Genomic DNA, 21,590 nt, shown 5'->3' with positions numbered 1-21,590 from the left:
ACACAGGGGACATGTAGAAATATGCTTTCCTAACTGGATAGTAATCAAGAATGGCGGTCTCAAAGTTAGTAAGCCTCAACTGATGTTACGAAAACAGGTTATCTGGTCATTGTCACATCACTGTTTGTGGGAGCTTGCTGTGCACAAGTTGGCTGCCACTTTTCCAACATTGCAATGGTGACTACATTTTAGCAGGTCCTTCATTTCCCATTGGTTGAGTTTAGTGTACCTAGGCAGAGGAGGCCCTTGCACTACAAGTAGATCTGTAGGTCTGCAGTGATCAACCATAGCTCAGTGCATAGCACCCTGGTTTCTGAGATATAGGTTGTGGGTTCAAGTCCCACTGAGGGAGTGCTGCACTGTTAGAGTGGCTGACCTTTGGATGAAACGTTAAATTATGCCCTCTAAGGTGGACATAAAAGATCCTACTGCATTATTCAGAGAAGAGCAGGGGAGTTGTCCCTGGTGTCCTCGCCACTATATGCCTTTCAACAAGCATCACTGAAAAACAGATGATCTGGTCATCATTTTCATTGCTGTTCATGGGAGCTTGCTGTGCAAAATTGGCTGTGGTGTTGATTCGCATGAAGCACCGGTCATTTGGATGTGATACAAGGGAGCTGCTAGTGGTCTGTCAAAATGGACCCCAGCAGGAGTCGAGGGAGGAGAGGATAAGAGAGAATATTGAAAGGTAAAAAAAAAAATGAATGTATTCCAGTTAAACTGCTTTTCTGACTGCATGTGTTTGGGGTGAATGGATGTTTGCTTCTTTGTCACCTCATTTCAATCAGGAAGCTGTGTGTTTAGTTTTCGGGGGTGTGGAGGTGGGAACTCGGAGCCTCTACATGTTAGTTCCTGCCTCAGCATTGCATAAAGGCAGGAGGAAGATTTCCTTTTTAATTACATTGCTGACTTGAGCAGGCAGCCTCGGAAGGGGAGGATCGCAGTCCTTGTCTATACACGGAGAGAGTTCCGAATGTTTTGTCCTGGTGTCTTTTAGCCCTGGCGAGCTCATGCTGTGACTGACTAAAGCTGCAAAACACCGTTCACCCTGCTGTGAGAGAGAGAAGGAATCAGGAGGAGTGAACGCTCCCCGAGGGCAGATTTATTTTGACTCCGGGGTCATTTTCCTGAGACAATCGGTATGGTTATCAATGCTGGGGGAGCTTTCCTGACTTATTCCAGGAGCTGAGGGCCGGGAATAGTATGAGGGAGAAGAAGCAACAAGGTCAGGGGGTCCTGGAGGACTCCAACCCTCAGATCTGTCGAACACTTACTTCGAGCAGTCCTGCAGAGCAACTCCCAACTGTGCTAGTCTTAGACAACAAGAAGGTGGTAAAGAGAGTACGATTTAAGGTAAAGGTTACATTTCCGCTTAACATGCAGTAGGGTGGGATGAAATAAGATGGGAGAAAGCTCATGTGGAACATAAGGACTAACAGGGACCTGTTAGGCTGAATGGCCTGTTCCTGTAGATTATATATAATGTATTCAGTGAACGAACAGTAATTTTACACTGTTGTAATTGTGAAGTGTAATATTGGGCTTGTGAAATGTTCCTACTGTATCCACTTCAAGTGTGAAGTAACATAGCTGTGGCTGATTTTCTGTTTAACTTGCTCTAATTGATGGGTATGTCGTGTAGAGGTGATGGATTCGGAATGCAGTGACATGTACCTCATTGTGGCAGTTTGAAAATCTGAATTTGGCTTTTTTAAAGAGAGTCTGTAAGTAAAAAGCTGCTATCAGTAGAAGTGATTCTGAAGTTGTCAGATTGCATTCAGAATCCATCTAGTCACGAAAGCATCCAGCAGAGTGGGACTGCTCTCACCTGGTTCCATTCCTATCTACCTAGACATAGCCAGAGAACCACGTGCAATGGCTTCTCGTCCCACTCCTGCACCATTCCTTGGAGCCCCCTAGGATATGTCTTTGGCTTCCTTCCCATTTCCCATCTACATGTTGTCCCTCAATGATATCATTTGAACGCGCTGTTATGTATGCTGATGATAGCCGCTCACTACCTCTGTCAACCCCTCCTCTGCTTCTGGTTTGTTACATCATCTTCTTCAACATCCAGTGTTGGATGAACAGAAATTTCCTCCAACAAAACACTGGGAAAATTGAAGCCACTGTCTCTGGCCCTCACTACAAATTCTATTCTCTCGCCTCTGATTCCATTCCTCTGACCGCTCACTATCTGAGGCTGAGAGAGACGGCTCGCGTCCTGTTTAACCCTGAATGAGCTTACAGCCATATATCCACTCCAATCCCAAGCCCGCCTCCCTCCGCCTCCAAGCATTGCTGCAATCAGCCTTGCCTTGGTCCGTCTGCTGCTGAAACTCTCATCCCTGCCTTTGTTATCTTGAGAGTCAACTATTCCAATGCTCTCCTGGCTGACTGCCCTCCACAAACTTGAACACACATAAGGCCATCTTGTGGCCTTTCCGTTCACTTATCACTCCTCTGTGCTCGCTGACCTGCACTGGCTCCCGGTTCAACAACACCTCGATTTTAAAATTCTCATCCTTGTTCTCAAATTCCCCAATGGTGCCTCCCCTCACTATCCCTGTAACCGTCTCCAGTCTTACAACCCTCCAAGATCTCTGTGCTTCTTTAGTTCTGGCCTTTTGCACCCTCCCAATTTTAATCACTCCATCAATGGTGGCTGTGCCTTAGCTGCCTGGGACCCTAAGATCTGGAATTTCCTCCCTAAACATTTCTACCCCTCTATCCTCTTTTAGATTCTACTTGAAACCCACCTCTTTGACCAAACTTTTGGTCACCTGACCTAATATCTCCTTACAAAAATACCTGGAAAAACTCAGCAGGTCTGACAGCATCTGCGGAGAGGGATATAGTTAACGTTTCGAGTCTGAATGACTCTTCATCAGAACTAATACCTAAAGTCATTCAGACTCAAAACGTTAACTATATCTCTCTCCACAGATGCTGTCAGACCTGCTGAGCTTTTCCAGGTATTTTTGTCCTTGTTCTAGATTTCCAGCATCCGCAGTATTTTGCTTTTATCCTAATATCTCCTTACATGGCTCATGTCAAATTTTCTTTATTAACACTCCTATAAAGCAATATAGGACGTCTTAATTCATTAAAGGTGTTACGAAAATGCAAATTATCATTATTGATGATATGATACTAAAGTTGTAATGTCAGAAATATGGTAGCCAATTTTTGTATAAGAAGTTCCCATGAACACTAATTAAATGAAAGAGCGATTATAGGATTTTTTAGATGTTGGTTGACTCCGTATCAGGATCCTAGGGAGAACTCCCCTTCTGTCCTTCCGATAGTGCTGTGCAATCTTTTATGTCCACCTGAGATGGCAGATGGGTTTTGCGTTAAGGCCTCAGCTGAAAAGCAGCACCTCTGACAATGCAGCACTCCCTCAGTGCTGCACTGGGAGTGCCAGCTTGGGTTTTGGGCTCAATTCTCTGGAAGAGTGATACTCAGTGAGCTACAGTTAATACCTAAGTTCTCACTGAAATGGGGAATGCTAGATGAGAGGGATTTTGTGACAGGAAAGTTTGGAGTGTTGAGCATGTCTTTGATAACCGTTCACTCACAGAACAGTAAACATGACAAAGTCTGAGAGTTGGAATGTATTTTTCAATGTCAATTAGTTTTCAAAGAGTTGAGTAACACCTGCTTGTTAGAATGGATCTCTGCAACGCTAGTCAATAATCCATTCATTATCCTTTGGAAATCTCAGAACCATTCAGTAAAGGAAAAACTCATTCAGAAATTCCTTATGTGCCTGTGGAATTCCTGCTGCCTCTTCCATTTTGGTTACACTCACTGCTGCCCTGGAATTCGAAAGATTTAACAATTTTTTTCCGCTGAGGGATGCAAAATCTTCTTTGTTTCAAATATTTTCCCTTCTCCCCAACAGGTGATTCATTTCATAGTGGGTTTACTGGCCTTTCACTGATTTTCGATGAAGCTTTGAATGTTGTTAATAACCCTGGTCTCATTGATCCCTCACATGGAACGTGTTGCCTAGTGGCCGATAATTTCCTTATATGGATTTTTTGAAATTGATGATTTGATTTGTCGAAGGGCTTGGTGAACACAGGCTCACTGGCATCTTACTTCCAATCTTCCAAGGGACCAAACTTCATGCTCGAAAAGTAAGAAAAACTTGCATTTATTTAGTGTCTTTCACCACCTCAGGACACCCAAAGTTACGTTCCAGCCGATAAAGTGCTTTTGAAGTGCAGACTCTGTTGTAATGTAGGAAACACAGCCAATATGTGTACAGCAAGATCCCATAAGGGGCAATGTGATGATGAACTGATCATCTGTTTTTAGTGATATGGTTGAAAGGTAACTATTGGCTGGGACACCAGGCGGATCTCCCTTGGTCTCCTTTCAGTAATGCCATGAGGTCTTTTATATTCACCTGAGAAAGCAGATGTTAAAGGCACTACATAAATGCAAGTTGTTAATGTTTTTTTCCAGAGGTGCTGGGGTCTATTGAGTTAGAACATCAATGAGCTGGGCCAAATGAAGGTAGCTTTTGAAATCTGAAGTTTGTTTATTATTCATTCATGTGAGCCTCTCTGGCTAGACCAGCGTTTATTGACCATCCCTAATTGCCCCTTGAGAAGGGGTTGGGAGCTGCCTTCTTGAACTGTTGTAGTCCATCTGGTGTAGGTACACCCACAGTGCTGTTAGGGAGGGTGTTCCAGGATTTTGACCCAGCGACAGTGAAGGAACAGCGATATATTTCCAAGTCAGGATGGTGAGTGACTTGGAGGGAACTTGGTGGTGTTTCCATTTACCTGCTGCCCTTGTCCTCTTTGGGTGCTGGAGGTTGAAGGATTAGAAGGTGCTGTTGAAGGTGTTATTAAAGTGTTGGACTTTAGGTGGTGTCCAGAGGTGTCATGCAGTGGTTGGATGTTAGTTTGTAGCTGTGATGTTTCTAGCTGCTGTTTTCTGATCTCGGAGTGGGTGTTGGGTGGAGCAGGGACCCTGAGTGGAGATTCCTTGCTTTTTAGAGGAGATGATGACAGTCATTGGCTGTATCGCTCTGGATTGCTCTTGTGTGCCATCCAGCTGCTGGTTCGATAAATTCCCTGTTCCCTCTGGTAATGAGACCTATAGAAGATTTTAGCTTTGATTCATGATCCCTGCTGAATTATTGGATTGTGACCAAGGTAGCAATTGTGATGCTGCAGTTTCCCCAACATCGCTGCACTAAAGCGACTTTGGTCAGGATGTCCTGGCTGATCTATGGACTTCATAACTTGTCTTGGTGATGATCCTGTGGACCTCTTGTGGGGTACTGCCACTGAGGAACTTGGAGGCAGTGTGGATTTATGAGCTAGTGTCTCAGGAGAGAATTTGAAAATGCTCATAGCCAGTCCTGTGTATCAACCCATCTGTCTCATCCCTCAGGCTATGATCAGGAAAACACTCCATTTCCATATCCAGTTCAGGGTGAAGCCCTTTCTCAGTGGCTTAGGCAGGAGATCAGTCACTCACCTTTGACTAGCGTTGTAAAGCACCCAAGATGGTTTGTTGTAGAATTAACCTTGCACTTTAATGAAGCATGCCACCTTATCTACTGGTGTCTCTCTGAGCCGGGGTGGGGGAGTAACGGGGATTACGAGCCAAGTCCTAAAATCCTCCCAAACAACCAATTTTGCAGTTGGTCCCACTATTCAGCTCTATTGCAGGCGGGGATGGACCATGCTGCCAGCATTGTGCATTGAGATACACAATCCACTGTTGAGCTTTCCGGAGCGTCTGCAGATTGATTGAAAGAGAATTTTGCAGTTGATCGTGGGCCGTGAGATTGACTTTGAAAAGCCTTTATCCCCAAGTGTGTAGTCAATGGCACTCACAGCTTTGGTAAAAGCATCATCAGTGCATTGTCACATTGATTCCTCTTGGCCACGAGGCATTCCAGTTGGAGATGAGTAATCAGAACTCATGCATATCTATGGAGTTCCATTTAATAACACGCAACTAGACATGACTTCCTGCTTCCAGCATTATTAAGAGGAGCGAGAAGCTGCTTTCTTGTCACTGTCTTGGAATGCTAAGATTCAGCGAGTAGCACTCTCATCACTGAATCAGAAGGCTGTGGGTTCAAGTCCCACTGGAGCGCATAATCAAAGCTGATACTACAATGTAGTACTGAGGGTGTGCTGCTCTGCCAGAGGTGTCATCTTTTGGATCAGGTCTAAGGTGGATGTAAAGATCCCACATTACTAGTTTGAAGAAGAGCAGGGGAGTTATCCCTGGTGTCCTGGCGAATGTTTATCCCCCAGTCAACATTGTTAAAAAAACAGATTACCTGGTCATTATAACAATGCTGTTTGTGGGAGCTTTCTGTGTGCAAATTGGCTGTTGCATTTTAACAGTGACTGTATTTCAAAAAGTCGTTTTATTTGCTGTGAAGTGCTTTGGGATGTCCTGAGGTCATGAAAGGTGATATATAAATGCAAGTTGTTCTTATAACCATGGCACTAATTTGATTGATGTTTGGTTGACAAACATAGAATAATATTTGGAAATCGGAGAGAAGAGCTAGGATACAGGAAACTGGAACAATTGGGCAAGTGTCCAGGAGCTGGCACATCCACATTTGTGAAATTATTGCGATTTGAATGAGGTCCGGATCTGATCATTGGATAAGTGGCTCATGTTGTCATGTTGCTCAAAACTCCCCCCCCCACCCCGGTCCTCTGCCCCCGCTCAGCGGTGTTTGAGGAATCTGGTTAATGAAGCGGGACAGATTGCAGAGTACATGACGGGTGAGGGGGAGATGGCTCTTCCGTGAAACCATTAATTGCAAATTATTATTTCTTTTTCTGTTGTGTGGGCACAGATCAGCAACAGGTGGACAGTCAATCCCAGCCTGGGAAAGTTCAGCTGCAGTTATAGCGCAGGCTGGAGCACTGTAAACTCTTAACTGGCTGTGCCTAGGAGGAAACGCCGGTTTGACTTTTATATTTGACTTTTCCCCGTTGGACAACCCACCATCGTTTGTATGAGTTTGGCGGATTCTAGGTACGAACCTAGATTGGCGACCGTGTAAGTAAGAAAAGAGCAGAGTTCCTCTCTGAGTCATGGGGAATAGGTTGTCTCTCTCCTGGAAGACAAGAAAGAATAAGGAGCTAGTTTCAGTACACTTTAAGGTAATTCATTTTTAAAAAATTGTTGTTTATTGTTTTAAATCACTGCAATATTTAGCGCTCTATCGTTTTTGCTTTTAATGATTTGGTACTTTTAATCCATAATCGTGGAAAGTGGAAAATAAAACATCACAGCAATGCTGGAAGGGCATGACAGACCTGTCAGCGGCTGGAGATCCTGTAATCAGATTCAGTGCAAAATCCAACATCCGAAACAGAAAGAGAAAGTGCTGGAAATACTCAGCAAGTCTGGCATCTGTGGGGAGAGAAAATGTTTTAGGTCTGTGACCTTTCTTCAGAAACATTGACCTGTCTTTTCTCTTTCATGAGCTCATTGTGTTTCTAGCATTTTCTGTTTTTTTATTTTTAATCAACAGGAGTCCATTGTGTTGTTAAGCGTGTCGATGTTGGCTTTGTAGAGAGCTGGGCTTGGTCCCATGTTGAATTGGCAGTGATACGGAGTATGATTGTGCGCGTGTTATGTGATATTTTCAAGGGATTGGTAATGACACAAAACTAGGCGGGAATATGAGTTGTGAGGTGGGTGTAAAGAGGCTGCAAGGAGATTTAGATTTGCTAAATGAGTGGGCAAGAACATGGCAGATGGAATATAATATGGAAAAATGTCAAGTTATCCACTTCGGTCGGAAAAACAGAAATGCAGAGTCTTTCTTAAATAGTGGGAGATTTGGAAGTGTTGATGTCCAAAGGGTCCTGGGATGTCCTTGTTCATGAGTCACTGAAAACTAACATGCAGGTGCAGCAAGCAATTCAGAAGGCAGATAGTATGCTGGCCTTTAATGCAAGAAAATTTGAGTACAGGAGTAAAGATACCTTGCTGCTATTGTATAGAGCCTTGGTGAGACCGCACCTTGAGTATTGTGTACAGTTTTGGTCTCCTTACCTAAGGAAGGATATTCTTGCCATAGACGGAGTGCAGCAAAGGTTCACCAGACTGATCCCTTGGATGGTGAAATTGTCCTGTGAGGAGATTGAGGAGACTGGGCCTGTATTCTCCAGAGTTCAGAAGAATAAGAGGTGACCTTGTTGAAACTTACAAATTCTTAAAGGGCTCAACAGAGTAGATGCAGGAAGGATGTTTCCCCTGTTTGTGGTAGTGGGGTGGATGGTGGGTGGAGGCATCTAGAACCAGGGGACACAGTCTCAATAAGGGTAGGCCATTTAGGACTGAGATGAGGAGGAATGTCGTCACTAAGAAGGTGGGGAATTTTTGGAATTCTCTAGCCCAGAGGGCTGTGGAAGCTCAGTCATTCAGTATGTTCAAGACAGAGATCGATAGATTTCTACATATTAAAGACATCAAGGGATATGGGGATAGTGCGAGAAAATGGTTTTGAGATAGATCAGCCACGGTCTGGTTGAATGGCAAAACGTGCTCGAGGGGCTGAATGGCCTACTCCTGCTCCAATTTCCTCTGTTCCTATGAGTGTACCAGCAATGCCTTGTTAAATTCCCCTGTAAGCCAGTGGAGAGTGGCATGAACGTGGAGCTAGACCCACAGATAGTGCAGCACAAAATCTACATTCCACTTAACGTGATCTGATCCGAGGCTTGGTGGCATAAGGGAAACGTATAAAACAAAAACAGAATTACCTGGAAAAACTCAGCAGGTCTGGCAGCATCAGCGGAGAAGAAAAGAGTTGACGTTTCGAGTCCTCATGACCCTTCGACAGAACTTGAGTGAATCCAAGAAAGGGGTGAAATATAAGCTGCTTTAAGGTGTGTGGGGGGAAGGGGGGAGAGAAGTGGAGGGGGTTGGTGTGGTTGTAGGAACAAACAAGCAGTGATAGAAGCAGATCGTCAAAAGATGTCACAGACAACAGAACAAAAGAACACATAGGTGTTAAAGTTGGTGATATTATCTAAACGAATATGCTAATTAAGAATGGATGGGCACATTCGTTTAGATAATATCACCAACTTTAACACCTATGTGTTCTTTTGTTCTGTTGTCTGTGACATCTTTTGATAATCTGCTTCTATCTATCACTGCTTGTTTTTCCCTACAACCACACCAACCCCCTCCACTTCTCTCCCCCCACCCAAACCCCCCCCCACCACACACACCTTAAAGCAGCTTATATTTCACCCCTTTCTTGGATTCACTCAAGTTCTGTCGAAGGATCATGAGGACTCGAAACGTCAACACTTCTCTTCTCCGCCGATGCTGTCAGACCTGCTGAGTTTTTCCAGGTAATTCTGTTTTTGTTTTGGATTTCCAGCATCCGCAGTTTTTTTGTTTTTATATAAAGGAAACATATGATTGGCTTTATCGTGCTTTGAGGTGTTAGGAACTGATATGCTGAGCATGCTATGTTAGCTTAGTAGTTATGTTAATGAAAGAGTAACCCAGGAGGGTTGGACAAATGATCTGGCGACATGAGTTCAAATCCCACATGGCAGCTGGGGGAACTTAAATTCAATTAATTGAATAAATCTGGAATAAAAAGTTAGTCTTAGTAAAGGTGACCATGAAACTACTGGATTGTTATACAAACCCATCTGGTTCACAAATGTCCTTTAGGGAAGGAAATCTGCTGTCCTTACCCGGTCTGGCCTACATGTGACTCTAGTCCCACAGCAACGTGGCTGGCTCTGAACTGCCCCCTGAAATGGCCGAGCAAGCCATCTGTTCAGTGTAGGAAGGCAGCCCACCACCAACTTCTCAAGGGAAATTATTGATGGGCAATAAATGCAGATACATTCACATCCTGTGAATAAATTAATAAAAGGAGCCCTCTTGCCCCCTCAGTCTAGAATTGTGTGTGGGTGAGAGGGAAAGATACTGAAAGACTGAGCAACTATAAAATACCACGTGTGTTTTTACAACTTGCAAACATAGAGATCCAACGCATCAACTTGATGATTTTCCTCATGGAGTTTAGAAGTTATCAGACTGACATGTATACAGTGTGAGCCAGTTCGACAGATGCTCTGGTAATCAGATTGCATTTGCTTGTTGGATTCTGTCTGTGTGTTTGATGCAAAGTGCCCATCCAAATAGCTACAGGTCCCCAAATACCACCCTGTGGAGTATGGGCAGAAAGCCTTCATTATTTTGATTTCCTCCCCTTCCCTTCTGACAGCACCAGGTATCGTCCAATAGCTACCAGCGCACCTTGCCCAAGTGAATCTGAGTGTTGGCAATGGGTAGTCAATGATGGGGATTTCACGAGGCCCAACATCATTGCTCACAGGATGATAGTGGCAGATTCTTACTCCATTCAGAGTCAATGGATAGTGAACAGAAGCATGAACCCTAACTGATACCTTTCACTCCTTTAGGACTGGAAAGGGGGATTGAAGATTGAATTGCCTGTCTAGGGGGGGCATGATGCTTGGACTTAGCAGACAGGCAGTTCCTCAGCTCACTATCAGCGGTTGGCATTGCAAAGTCAGTGGTGCGACTCTGCAAAAGGAAATGATTGCTGCGCAGGCTGTGAAGGTTGAGTACCATCATCGAGTCACTGTCACTGTTTCATTGCCAATCAACAACTTGTGTTTCTCCTACAGCACCAACAGTTATTCAGAGAAGGGACTGGAGGGCACCTGTTACATCTCATTCATTGTCTCCTAGTTTCCTCATTCTTACTGTTTCTCTTTTTCTCTCTCTTTTCTCTCTATCTCTAGCAGTTTCTCATGCACATTCCCTCACTTTCAACCAATAGGTTGAAGCACGTATCTGTCTCTTTCTTTTTAGGTGTCTCCCCCTTTCTCTCTAACTCCATATGTTTATCTGTTTTTCTCTCTCTTCGGCTCTCCTACGTCTCCAAGTTAGAGCATCAAGTGTGAAGAAAGATTTATGAACTCTACTTATTATTAGCTTCATTAATGTTCAGCAGTAAATCTATCAAAAAACATAATGTCATTTGGCGATGTCATTTGATAGCATGAAAATCCAAAAAGTTTAACCTTGGGCTCAGGTCAGACTGGGGGTTCCTGCAGTCAGGAAGTCTGATATCCCATGGCCATGGATTGAGTTTATTCGCACCCTCTGATGTTACTTTGGAAAAAGTGGTTGTCCTTTTCAGCCTGCAGTGCCAAGCCAGGCAGGAAGCATGTGGAGAATATCGCCTCAATCAGAGGCTAAATTTAGCCAGGACTGCTTCACACCCACAGGAAGTTGGGGAAGGTTTGTCCTGTAACTAACTACAACTTCATATTACAGACACTCTATCCTCTGGGCACAGTGGAAACTATTTATTAAAAAACAGTCAATTAACGATATGTGGAACACATAGAGGATGGCGGAGGATGTTCCGAATCAGCTGGATGGACAGAAGGACAAATGAGTGGGTTGGATCAGAAGTAGATGTTCAGGAATCAAAAGGGTTGGTAAGTACAGTTAGAGAGAGAAAGATGGCCAAGAACAGACTTCGGAAACAAAGACCCAGCAGCTTTGTCCTGGCAACAATTGAAGGAGATGTTGAAGATGAAAAGAGAAGAGGAAGAAAAGTTGGATGGATGGGTGAAATGAGGTGCGGACTGAGGGTGGTTTGAAGAAAACCAGAAAAGAAGCAAAGCAATGTCGACAGTCCCACTAAGGCTATGGTGACAATGAACGAATGTAACATGACTAGGGAGAAGAGTTGAAGCAATGAGCAATGCCTCTCTTCCAATGTCACGCTGGCTAGGACTGCCCCTCACTTGGTTCCGCTCTTACCTCTCTGTAGCCTGAACATATCTTCCCTTCCTTTCCCACAGCATAAGCCCAAGTATCCAACTTTCATTTCCTCCCTCCCTTCCTTCTTTCTCATCCACTTGTTGACTTTCATCTGCAAAAACACACAGATCAGCTTCTACATTTTATCCTGACGACACATAGCTCCAGCTTCCCAGTAGCACATCTCCCAACTATTCCACTGTCTCTGTGCTGTCAGAAAGGGGCTTGTCCAACATCCAGTGTTTTATTGTTGCACTGTGCCATTTCTGTGTTGATGCTAACCACCCATCTCTCAGTTAATGATTGTAAAAGTCAGGCTAGTGGGGGTGCGTTCAATAGTCATCAAATAGTTATGGTGTTCAAGTCATAAAGATAAGGATGATTACTTTTTATTGCCGAGTACTTTTTTCACAGTTGCGAGGAGCCTTGTAGTCCAAATTCCCAATATTTGTGTTGTCAACACGGACATCGAATTGTGACAGACTGTTTAACAGATGGAGGAACCAGTTTGGGCTTTTTCCCGACAAAGCCCTGTAAGTGCTCTGTCGGTGTTGACCATATCTGAGTGATAACGCTCAAACTTCGATATCAAAGGAGCAAAGATTCAAGATGCAGCCCAGAAGCATGAGCAGATAATCCATTCTGACACTCTCAGTGCAGTACTGAGAGTGTGCTGCACAGTCTGAGGCGCCATCTTTCACATAAGGCATCAAACCAAGGGCCCATCTGGCCCCTCAGGAGGGTGTAAAAGATCCATTGGCAATGTCACGACTCACTGGGGATAGTGCGCTGTACTATCAGCCCCACTGTTCCCCGAGCCGTGACAAATGTGAAAAGTTTGACTAAACCACCAGATTGTCTCAGTTCTGCCTGACTCTTTAATTTAGGTTAACAGAATACAAGCACCAGGTTTGTAAAACTTAATAAGGAAATAACTGTTTATTGAACAAACGCTCGTTAACCAGTGGCAAAAGAAAGAAATATGAACTGTTAATTTCTAACTCTATAACCTAAACTTCTACCCCTTCTTAAATCCCTATACACACACATACAAGACACATAAGAACACAAAAAACATGGATTTTACGGGTAGGATAAAACAGTTCAATAGCACCAATTCTGGGGTGTAGGATTTGATGGGTTGATTTTGACTGATGTCTTCCAAATTCCTTTCAGTTCTTGTTGATGACACGAGGTGGTCTTCTAGCACTTTCAGTATTTAGTTCTCTGGTTGAGCCTTTTAATGTCTCTATAACAGTGATTTTCTCCTTTGCCTCTTGACAGGGGTTTACAGACAGAGCAGGTTATAGAGATATGAGGAGAAAAAGCCAGCTAACTATTATTGTGGAATTGCTGGAATCTTCCACACGCAGGAGCAAGCGGTTTGAGGTTTTTTTCCTATAAGGCTAGGAATTATTCTGTTGCACTACCCTCACACAAAACCTGGCCACCTGGTCAGGAGCCAATTAAAACATTGTTGCCAGGCAGGTCCCTTGGTCCAGGACTCCTTTCTGGCACCATTCTGTGTTTCATGGCACACTCTGTTCCAGGATTGCAAAATTGTATATATCTCTCATCCTGTTCCAGTGGACATGTCTTTAATCCACAGTCCAACAGAAAATTTTAAAAAATGTTCTTTGCAACAGTCCAACAGAAATAAAAAGATATGTTCCTTACAGCACTATTTAGAAAAATGCAGGTGAGTTTTCCTCAGTTTCGTGGTCAATCTTTGTCTTTCAACCACTCATTAAAACAGATTATCTAGCCATTTTTCAAAATGCTATTTGTGGGAGCTTACTGCACAAAAATTGGCTGCTGTGTTTCTTTACAACACTGGCTACACCTTAACAGTATTTCATTGACTAAGATGCACCTTGAAATGCATGCTTTTCTTCGCCAGATTAGTGTGATCAGCTATAACGGTGACCCCTAACTGTAGGATATTGTTCACTTAGAGAAATGGGATGCCCACCATGTGTTCTTTTCTCCCCTGATAACCAATAAGTATCACACCCCAGTACTTAGCCAACCTAAAGACCTGTCGACATCAAAATTGTTCATGATCCATGATTAATAGCAGGAATTAGTGATGGAATGTTAATGAGCAGGTTCTCACATGTTGAGTGGTTCTGACTACTTGTAATTAACTTGACCATGTATCATTAAATTGCATCTAGAACAAAGCCCTCAGATTCTGGCTTATTTCCACATTAAACTGGCCAAGTTCTGTAGAAACCAATTTCCTGTCCTTCATTTTCAAATCTTGTGGATTAAATTTAGCTTCTCTTTCTTCAAGACATAACCCTACCGAAATCTCCCAGTTTTGTTACACTCACACTGCAGGCCTGTTCATATCCCAGCAAAATATCAACAGGTTTTAGCTCAACAAATGGTAGAGAGGGATATGCAGCCCCAAGGAAGGGGGATAGAGTTGATACAGACCCACCATGAACTCAATGAATGACAGAACAGGCATGAGGAGCTGAATGGCCTCCTCCTGTTCATAGGAATGGGAGGAGGTCATTCAGTCCCTTGAGCCTTTTCCACCACACCATGAAATCATAGCTGATCTGTGACCTAAATCCATATACTTGTCTCTGCCCTGTATACCTTAATATCATTGGATAACAAAAATCTATTAATCTCCATTTTAAAGTTAACAACTGATCCAACATTAATTGCCATCTGCGGAAGAGAGTTCCAAACTTCTATCACCCTTTGTGTGTGGAAGTGTTTCTTAATTTCACTCCTGAAAGTTCTGGCTCTATTTTTAGACTCTGCTCCCAAGTGTGGTTTTAGAAAATTTGAAGGACGTTAAATTTTGGACATTCTTCTTCCTGATTATTTTTTGAAAGTTTGCAATATTAATTCGGGGCTGTGAACATGCCATTCATCAAGGAACCACGGGTCAAGATAGATGTCCAGCGGGGAACACCTCAAGAGGGAAGAGATACTTTGTACACCCAAGTTAACAAAGAACTACTGTTGCCAGGCTAAAGACTAGCGGATTTGTTAAAAACACCTGGCCTAAGGGATGTATTCTTTGAACATCTTAGTCTCTAAAACTCTCAGGCAGAGAGAGAGAGAGAGAGAGAGGCGCACACACACAGAGAGAAAGAGAGAGAGAGAGAGAGAGGGGCGCACACACAGAGAGAGAAAGAGAGAGAGAGAGAGAGAGAGGGGCGCACACACAGAGAGAGAGAGAGGAGCACACACAGAGAGAGAGAGAGAGAGAGAGAGAGAGTGAGTGAGTGAGTATGTGAGCCTTAGAAGCAAGTTGCAAGGAAAAGACCCTCTCTTCCCCCCTCTCTGCCCTACCTTTGTGTTATATGTGGTCTAGAGTGAGTCAAAATCTCTCAGAAACATCTCATCAGAATAAGTTATCTTTTTATTTGAAATTCTGCAAAGTCGTGATAAGTAATAGTCATCAAGGACAGTTTCACAAGAAAATCAGTCTGAAAGACCTTCTAGTTCCAGATTTATTGTGACCAGAATTCTGTCAGATCAAAAGCGTGGCGATCTTTCCAAGTTTTATTCTTTTGAAAGAATCATTCCCATCTTCCCCTCCAGCTTCTGCAGGGAGTGTGTTTGTTTTGTCCTATTTTGTGTTTGTGTGCGAGGGTATGGGGGTTCGAATATCTGCCTTTTTTTAAAAAAGGGGAAAATCTTTACACTTCTAAACTACAACTTGTATGTTAACCAGTTTATTAACTTATTTTTAATAACTTATTTTTTATTAATTTATTTTTATAATAGATGAATTTTTTTTGTGTTTACTGGAAGAAGTCTGGTTTATGCTAGGGATAACAGTATCAAAGGTAAACAATTGGCCAGCTTTGTGGGTGAATTAAACATTTAAATTTTTGTTACAACCTGTGGAGACGTGGAGTTAGAATTAACTGCGCATTCCTCCCATCTTGGTCTGTAACACTAGTCCAAGACTCCCCACCCAATGGAAATTGTTCTATTTATCTACCCTATCTGTTCCCCTTAATATCTTGAAAACTTTGAATCAATCACCTCATAACCATCTAAATTTCAGGCAATGCAAGCTTAGTTTGTGCAGCTTCTCCTCATAATTTAACCCTTGGAGTCCAGGTGCCCTTCTGGTAAATCTACACAGCATTTCCTCCAAGGCCAATATATCCTTCCTAATCAGCAGACAGAAGTCAGGTTAAAGGTCACCTGGGTTAATGCCCAGTTTGCTGATCTCAGCCAAGCTAGGAATTCTGGGGCAAATTGAATGCAGCTTCCCTTGGCTAAAGAAGAAGAAGGAAAATGAGCTAGAGTAAGCACAGTTGGATGGAATACATATGGGACTGAGGGGAGGTCAGAACCAATCTCCATTGTGGTTCCCAACCCCTCAACAAATTGACAGGCCGGCCGGCTGTGAAGGCATGTTTGGGAATCCAGCCACTTGGATGAGACCTGAATGACTCGTGAGACCATTGGGATCTCCCTGAGCATGGGTCAGCACCTCCTGGAGAGTGAATGGCACTCGGAGAGTAGGGAGACAAAGTCATGTAAAACTGCCATTAATCCAAGAAGGAGATTTAATCGGGTGTGAAAAATTCCAAGGGGTTTGATAGGGGAGAAAGTGGGAGGGTAAGTAACCAGAGAGCACAAATTTAACTAAATCCGAGGTGTTCTGAACAGAATGTGTTTTAACATAGTGAGCTGTTTCGACTTGGAATGATGCACTGCCTGAAAAGAAACAAATCCAAAAATAATTTTCAACAGGGGATTCCCTAACTTGTTGAAAGGACAATTTTACAGGGCTATGAGGAAAGTGCAGAGGAGTGGGACTAATTGGATAGCTTTTTCAAAGCTTGGCACAAGCACAATGGGCTGAATGGCCTCCTTCTGTGCTGTAAGGGTTTTATGATTTTACAAATCCATTAGGATTTTAATATTTGTGGAGTAGTTTAACATTTCCTGAAGGTAATGAGCCAGTAACAGTTTATTAGCTTCTGTTTTAGCTTCCAGGTTGATCACCCTGAATTGTGAATGACTGTCCCACAAGCTGCGAATTTTTAGTATGTGCATAAGAGGAAATGCCCTTGATTGGGAATGAGTGACACTTTGAATTGGTGCATTTGGGTCTCTTTTTTTTCCTTCAATTTTGTATCTTCCCCAATATTTACTGGTGCTTGTGAACAGCTTGTCACCTCTCACTGTCAAAGCTAAAGTGTGAATAGTGTCCCTTGGCCAAATTGGGAACGTGGTGACTGTCAACAATTTACTAGTCAACTGTGGCTCTGTGGGTAACACACTTAACCTGAGTCAGAAAATCATGGGTTCCAGTCCTACTCTAAAGACTTCAGCACAAAATGAAGGCTGGCATTTCATTTGGATTTTCCCAGCCATGTGGACGGGGCTGGAAGTGGAGAGGGGTGGGGGGCAGTGCCAGAAAAATAGCAGGGAGCCACATTAGGACGTCTCCCTGATTACATTCCTAGCTGCCTGGTATCTTCCCCAGAGTCGTGCTGGTAACAGGATTGACTCCCAGCTCCTTGAGGTGAGCAGCTGATTAATTTGGTTAAGCCTCCAATTAGGGACAGTTTGGCAGCATCACTGCGACTTTGCCACTGGAGGACCATCCCCTTCACCACACTACATATGGGAACAACCGGCTTATTGCAGATACTCCTTCCTGCAGGTTGATGGGGGCCACCCGAGCCAGAGGCTCCCTGCTCCAATGACGAGGCCGTGTGGATGAAAGGCCACAATGGCCTCTACGTCAGGCTCTTCAAAGGGGATCCCCCCATACTTGATGTCCCTACCAGCTTTGGGAGTCTTCAGTACAGACCTCCTGTGTTGCCCAGTAAGGGAGCCTCTATGTAGAGGCAGCCTGCAGTCCTCAACTTGTCTCAGCAATGCCCACCTCTCTGGGGGTGCTGTCGATGCTGCAGACCTGCTGGTCTCCTGATTGGGTCTCGAACTTCCCGCCTGATGCCATTAATAGGATGGCAAGCATGGAGCTGGCCAATCAGGAATCTGCCTCCAAGAAGATCGCGCCAGTGTCTCACTGTCAGAAAGTGCAGGCTCAGAATCCCCATTTGGTTCCAACTCCTGCAGGAAATTTCTGTCCTCTCAGTGCAATACTGCATGGTTGTAGCCAATATGGCAGCCAACATTGTGCACAGCAAGCTCCCACAAACCACAACGCGATAGGGACAAGATTATCAGTTTTACTAACATTGGCCAGGACACTGGGGATCACCTGCCTCTAACTGATCCTCCACCCCCTTTTCCTGCCATTGGTCACTCAACACATGCACCTTGAAATACGCCTGTTCCTCTGTGTATGTGTTTGTGTGTGTGCATGTGTGGATGTCGGCAGTGGTGTGTGTATGTGAATATGTGTGAATGTCCATATGTGGGTGTAGGCGTGTGTGTGCACATGAGTTTGAGTGTGTGTGCACGTTTATCTGTGCATGTGTGTGTTTGTGTGTGTGTAAAGACACAAGAAAAATTGTGACTTCAACATAATTTGTTTTAATATTTATAATCTATAATAAAATTAATTCACATACTCACTTTGTAAAACAACTTGCCCAGTTTCTGACCGATGTTACCTGCAGAGCAGAGCGTACACACTGGCTCCGGCTATTTCTGATGAACTGCCAATTTTCTGAGCTTTATGAGCATGAGGACTTAATCTGAATTTAAGAAAATGACCTGCAAACCAAAGATATTTCAATGGATTATAAAAGTTTACAGCTCTGATTTTTTTAAAGCTAAGTTTGAGAAACACAATTTTTGAAAAATATTTAGGCCCTGGAAACGTTTCCGAATGAGATTAATCTGTAACTTTCACTCTACCTTGTGACTGCTCGGGCATTGTGTTAAAGCTAAGTCGGGAATAAAGGACAAACAGTAATGGGTTAGGCCTCATTGCAGCCAGGTTTGGGAGAGAGGCTGTGTGGAGTTTTCATTGGCACTGTTGATATTTAATGCTTACATTTCTCCATTCTGGCATTTTAAACTGAAGGCCTTTCTCCCATCAATGAACAAGTGCCCTGTTTGCAAGCCCTTTCCACAGAAATAAAGGCAGCCTTGTTGTTTGACAGGGCTGGGGGAGTAGGGTCACACTGCCTTAGGCAGGGCTACTTCGACAGACAACCCTCAGTCTAAAGCTCCCATCACTGCCAGTTTTTCTCTCTCTCTCTCTCTCCCTTGCGCCTTCTCACTTGCTCTCTCTGTCCTTGCCCTGAGTTTTGTGAAGGCTACCAGGAGTTTAGTCATTCTAAAAGGAGCTGCAGAAAAGGTTAGCATTGACTCAGCTCTTTGGATGAGCTTTTGGGAAATGAATTTATGAGAAAATACCTATGGACATCTTAACATCAGAGGAATAACTTAAGGAACATCTGAAGAGAGAGAGGTATGATTTTTCTCTACTGTCTGAATTTTCAGGATATTAACTGCCAAACAGTATTTCTTTATCAAGCATTTTTAATCCTCCTGAAACAGAATTGTTTCTGGGAAATGTAACACCTCTCTGAATCATTACAGAGGTCATTTGGCCCGTTCTGAATGTACCGATGCTAGATGTTTGTCGAATCTAATTTTCCTGTATTCTTTTTTGTTTCTAATACTTAACGATTTATCCAGTAATAATATTACTCTGTGTGTGTGTGTGTGTGTGTGTGTGTGTGTGTGTGTGTATCTGACGATATCCCCTTGATTTGAAAGCAATTTATTTGAAATGTGACATGTCCCAATAGATAAAGGGAAAGATCTGCTTTGCTTTAATGCATGTGGAGGCCAAGGCACATCACCAACCAACAGAGGACTGATTTAAAACTGTAAGCAGCATCTGCCCTTAATGCCTGAAAGCTTGGCATAGAACTAGACTGAACAATGCGTGCCACTAATTCAGTGCAGAAGGTTCCTCTCCTCTATACTATTCACACTGCACCTGACATGGTACTTGCCTCACTGCAGAGTATCTCACTGGTGTCACTGGGCTGCACAGAACTCATTCTTCACTGCCTCAAGTAACTGAGTGCTACCAGTCTTTTTTCTGATGTTGTGGGGTGAATGATCTGTGGACTGGGTGCACATTTCTTTGCCTCCCTGCCTGCAAGAACTTGCCTGAGCTCTCCTTTCAAACCATTATATATTTGGATATATATCTTAAAATGGAATCATAGGATATTACAGCACATAAGGAGGCCTTCTGGCCCATCGAGTGTGTGCTGGCTCTTTCGAAGAGCAATGCAGTTGGTCTCACTCCCCCATTCTTTCCCCATATCCCACAATTTTTTCTCCTTCAGATGTTTATCCAATTCCCTGTTGAAAGCTCCTACAGACAGGTGATGTATTCCAAAATTCTAACCACTCGTGTGTTTTTCCTCATGTCTGCTCTTTGGTTCTTTTGCCAGACTCCACTGTTCATTGGCCCTTCAGCCATTGGAAACTGTTTCACTCCCCCATTCTTTCCCCATATCCCACAATTTTTTCTCCTTCAGATGTTTATCCAATTCCCTGTTGAAAGCTCCTACAGACAGGTGATGTATTCCAAAATTCTAACCACTTGTGTGTTTTTCCTCATGTCTGCTCTTTGGTTCTTTTGCCAGACTCCACTGTTCATTGGCCCTTCAGCCATTGGAAACTGTTTCTCTTTATTTATTCTATCTAAACCATTCATGATTTTAAACAACTGAATCAAATTTCCTCTGAACCTTCTCTACTCGAAGGAGAACAATCCCAGCTTCTCCAGCCTCTCCATGTAACTCTAATTCCTCATCCCTTTAATCATTCTAGTCAATCTCTTCTGTAACCTCTCTAATCATTTCTACTCCATGAAGCCACTCACTCCTAGGGTTGGATTTCCACTGCTGGGAGCAGGCCAGAATGGGTGATCAAAAACAATTATTGGTGCCAACAGCAGATGAGCCGGGTCTTCCACCTCTGATGCTCACCTAGGCGATTTTCATGAGGGCAGAAGAAGAGTGGGATGAAGTTGGGTGGGGAGGGGGGGTGGTTGCTAATAAACTCGCTTGTATCAATGATCAGACAAATTAAGACACTTAAAAGAGCTCATTAGGAGCAATTGCCTTTGAATCTTTCCAAATTTTCAAGGGGGTGGACGGCCTCTGGGAGCTGCCTAATGTAAACCAGCTCAAGTGTGGCGAGAGCTGGGTGAGTGAAAATTACCTTGTAAGTGAAAGTGACTTTGGTAAGTGAAAGTGGCTTTGTGGAGCAGAGGAGGTCCACCCCATCACAGGAAAAGGCTAAAAAACCTCAACAAATTCTTGAGTTCCTCCCCTGTCCCAGGTTCCAGGTCTCTATCTTCCCTCCAAAATGTGAAAAGTCTGCATGTTCCATTTTTTCCAAATTTAGAATTTACTGTCCGAAAGTCACCCACAGCAATGACTTGCATAACGAATCAGAGCATGGCCCACGCTTTCAATGGACACCCCCACCCCAGCACTAATTCGCCAGCAAACCCACCCCTGACCCAAGTGACAGTTCGCCTCCACCAAAATACCAATACATTTCTACTCCCCATTGGTGCAGGTTTGAGACCCGGATTCACGCCCATCCCCCGATTCCTGCCTCCACCACAAAAATCCGACCCCTACTGTCTGGCACACACTGTTCATCTTCCACTATACTTCTTGCAGGTTGTTATTTTTCATCCAGCAACCTATATACAATAATGCTACTGCAGGAGACATTACTTGCAATCCCAATCCTGCCCCAAGCTTTTTTTTTTATCCTTCCATTGGATGTAA

The 21,590-nt window shown here is 43.6% G+C and overlaps 1 protein-coding gene across 4 annotated transcripts in view; it reads left to right on the top strand.

Moving 5' to 3' along the window:
• The first annotated feature begins 923 nt into the window (after positions 1-923).
• The window catches only part of LOC121269665 (pleckstrin homology-like domain family B member 1), a 331,530-nt gene continuing 310,863 nt past the window's right edge, over positions 924-21,590 (top strand). For 2 of the 4 annotated variants that reach the window (XM_041174453.1, XM_041174451.1), the window contains exon 1: positions 925-1,356. In XM_041174453.1, the coding sequence (XP_041030387.1) occupies positions 1,207-1,356 (150 nt within the window). In that variant the 5' untranslated portion in view covers positions 925-1,206. Of the gene's footprint in view, positions 1,357-21,590 lie in introns of all 4 variants that reach the window. The other 2 variants (XM_041174450.1, XM_041174455.1) reach the window with 2 other exon arrangements.

The sequence above is a fragment of the Carcharodon carcharias genome, chromosome 25 (assembly GCF_017639515.1).
Source record: "Carcharodon carcharias isolate sCarCar2 chromosome 25, sCarCar2.pri, whole genome shotgun sequence".
Taxonomy (NCBI): Eukaryota; Metazoa; Chordata; class Chondrichthyes; order Lamniformes; family Lamnidae; genus Carcharodon; species Carcharodon carcharias.
The sequence above is the reverse complement of the archived record's forward strand: the minus strand, read 5'-3'. Positions and strand labels throughout refer to the sequence as shown.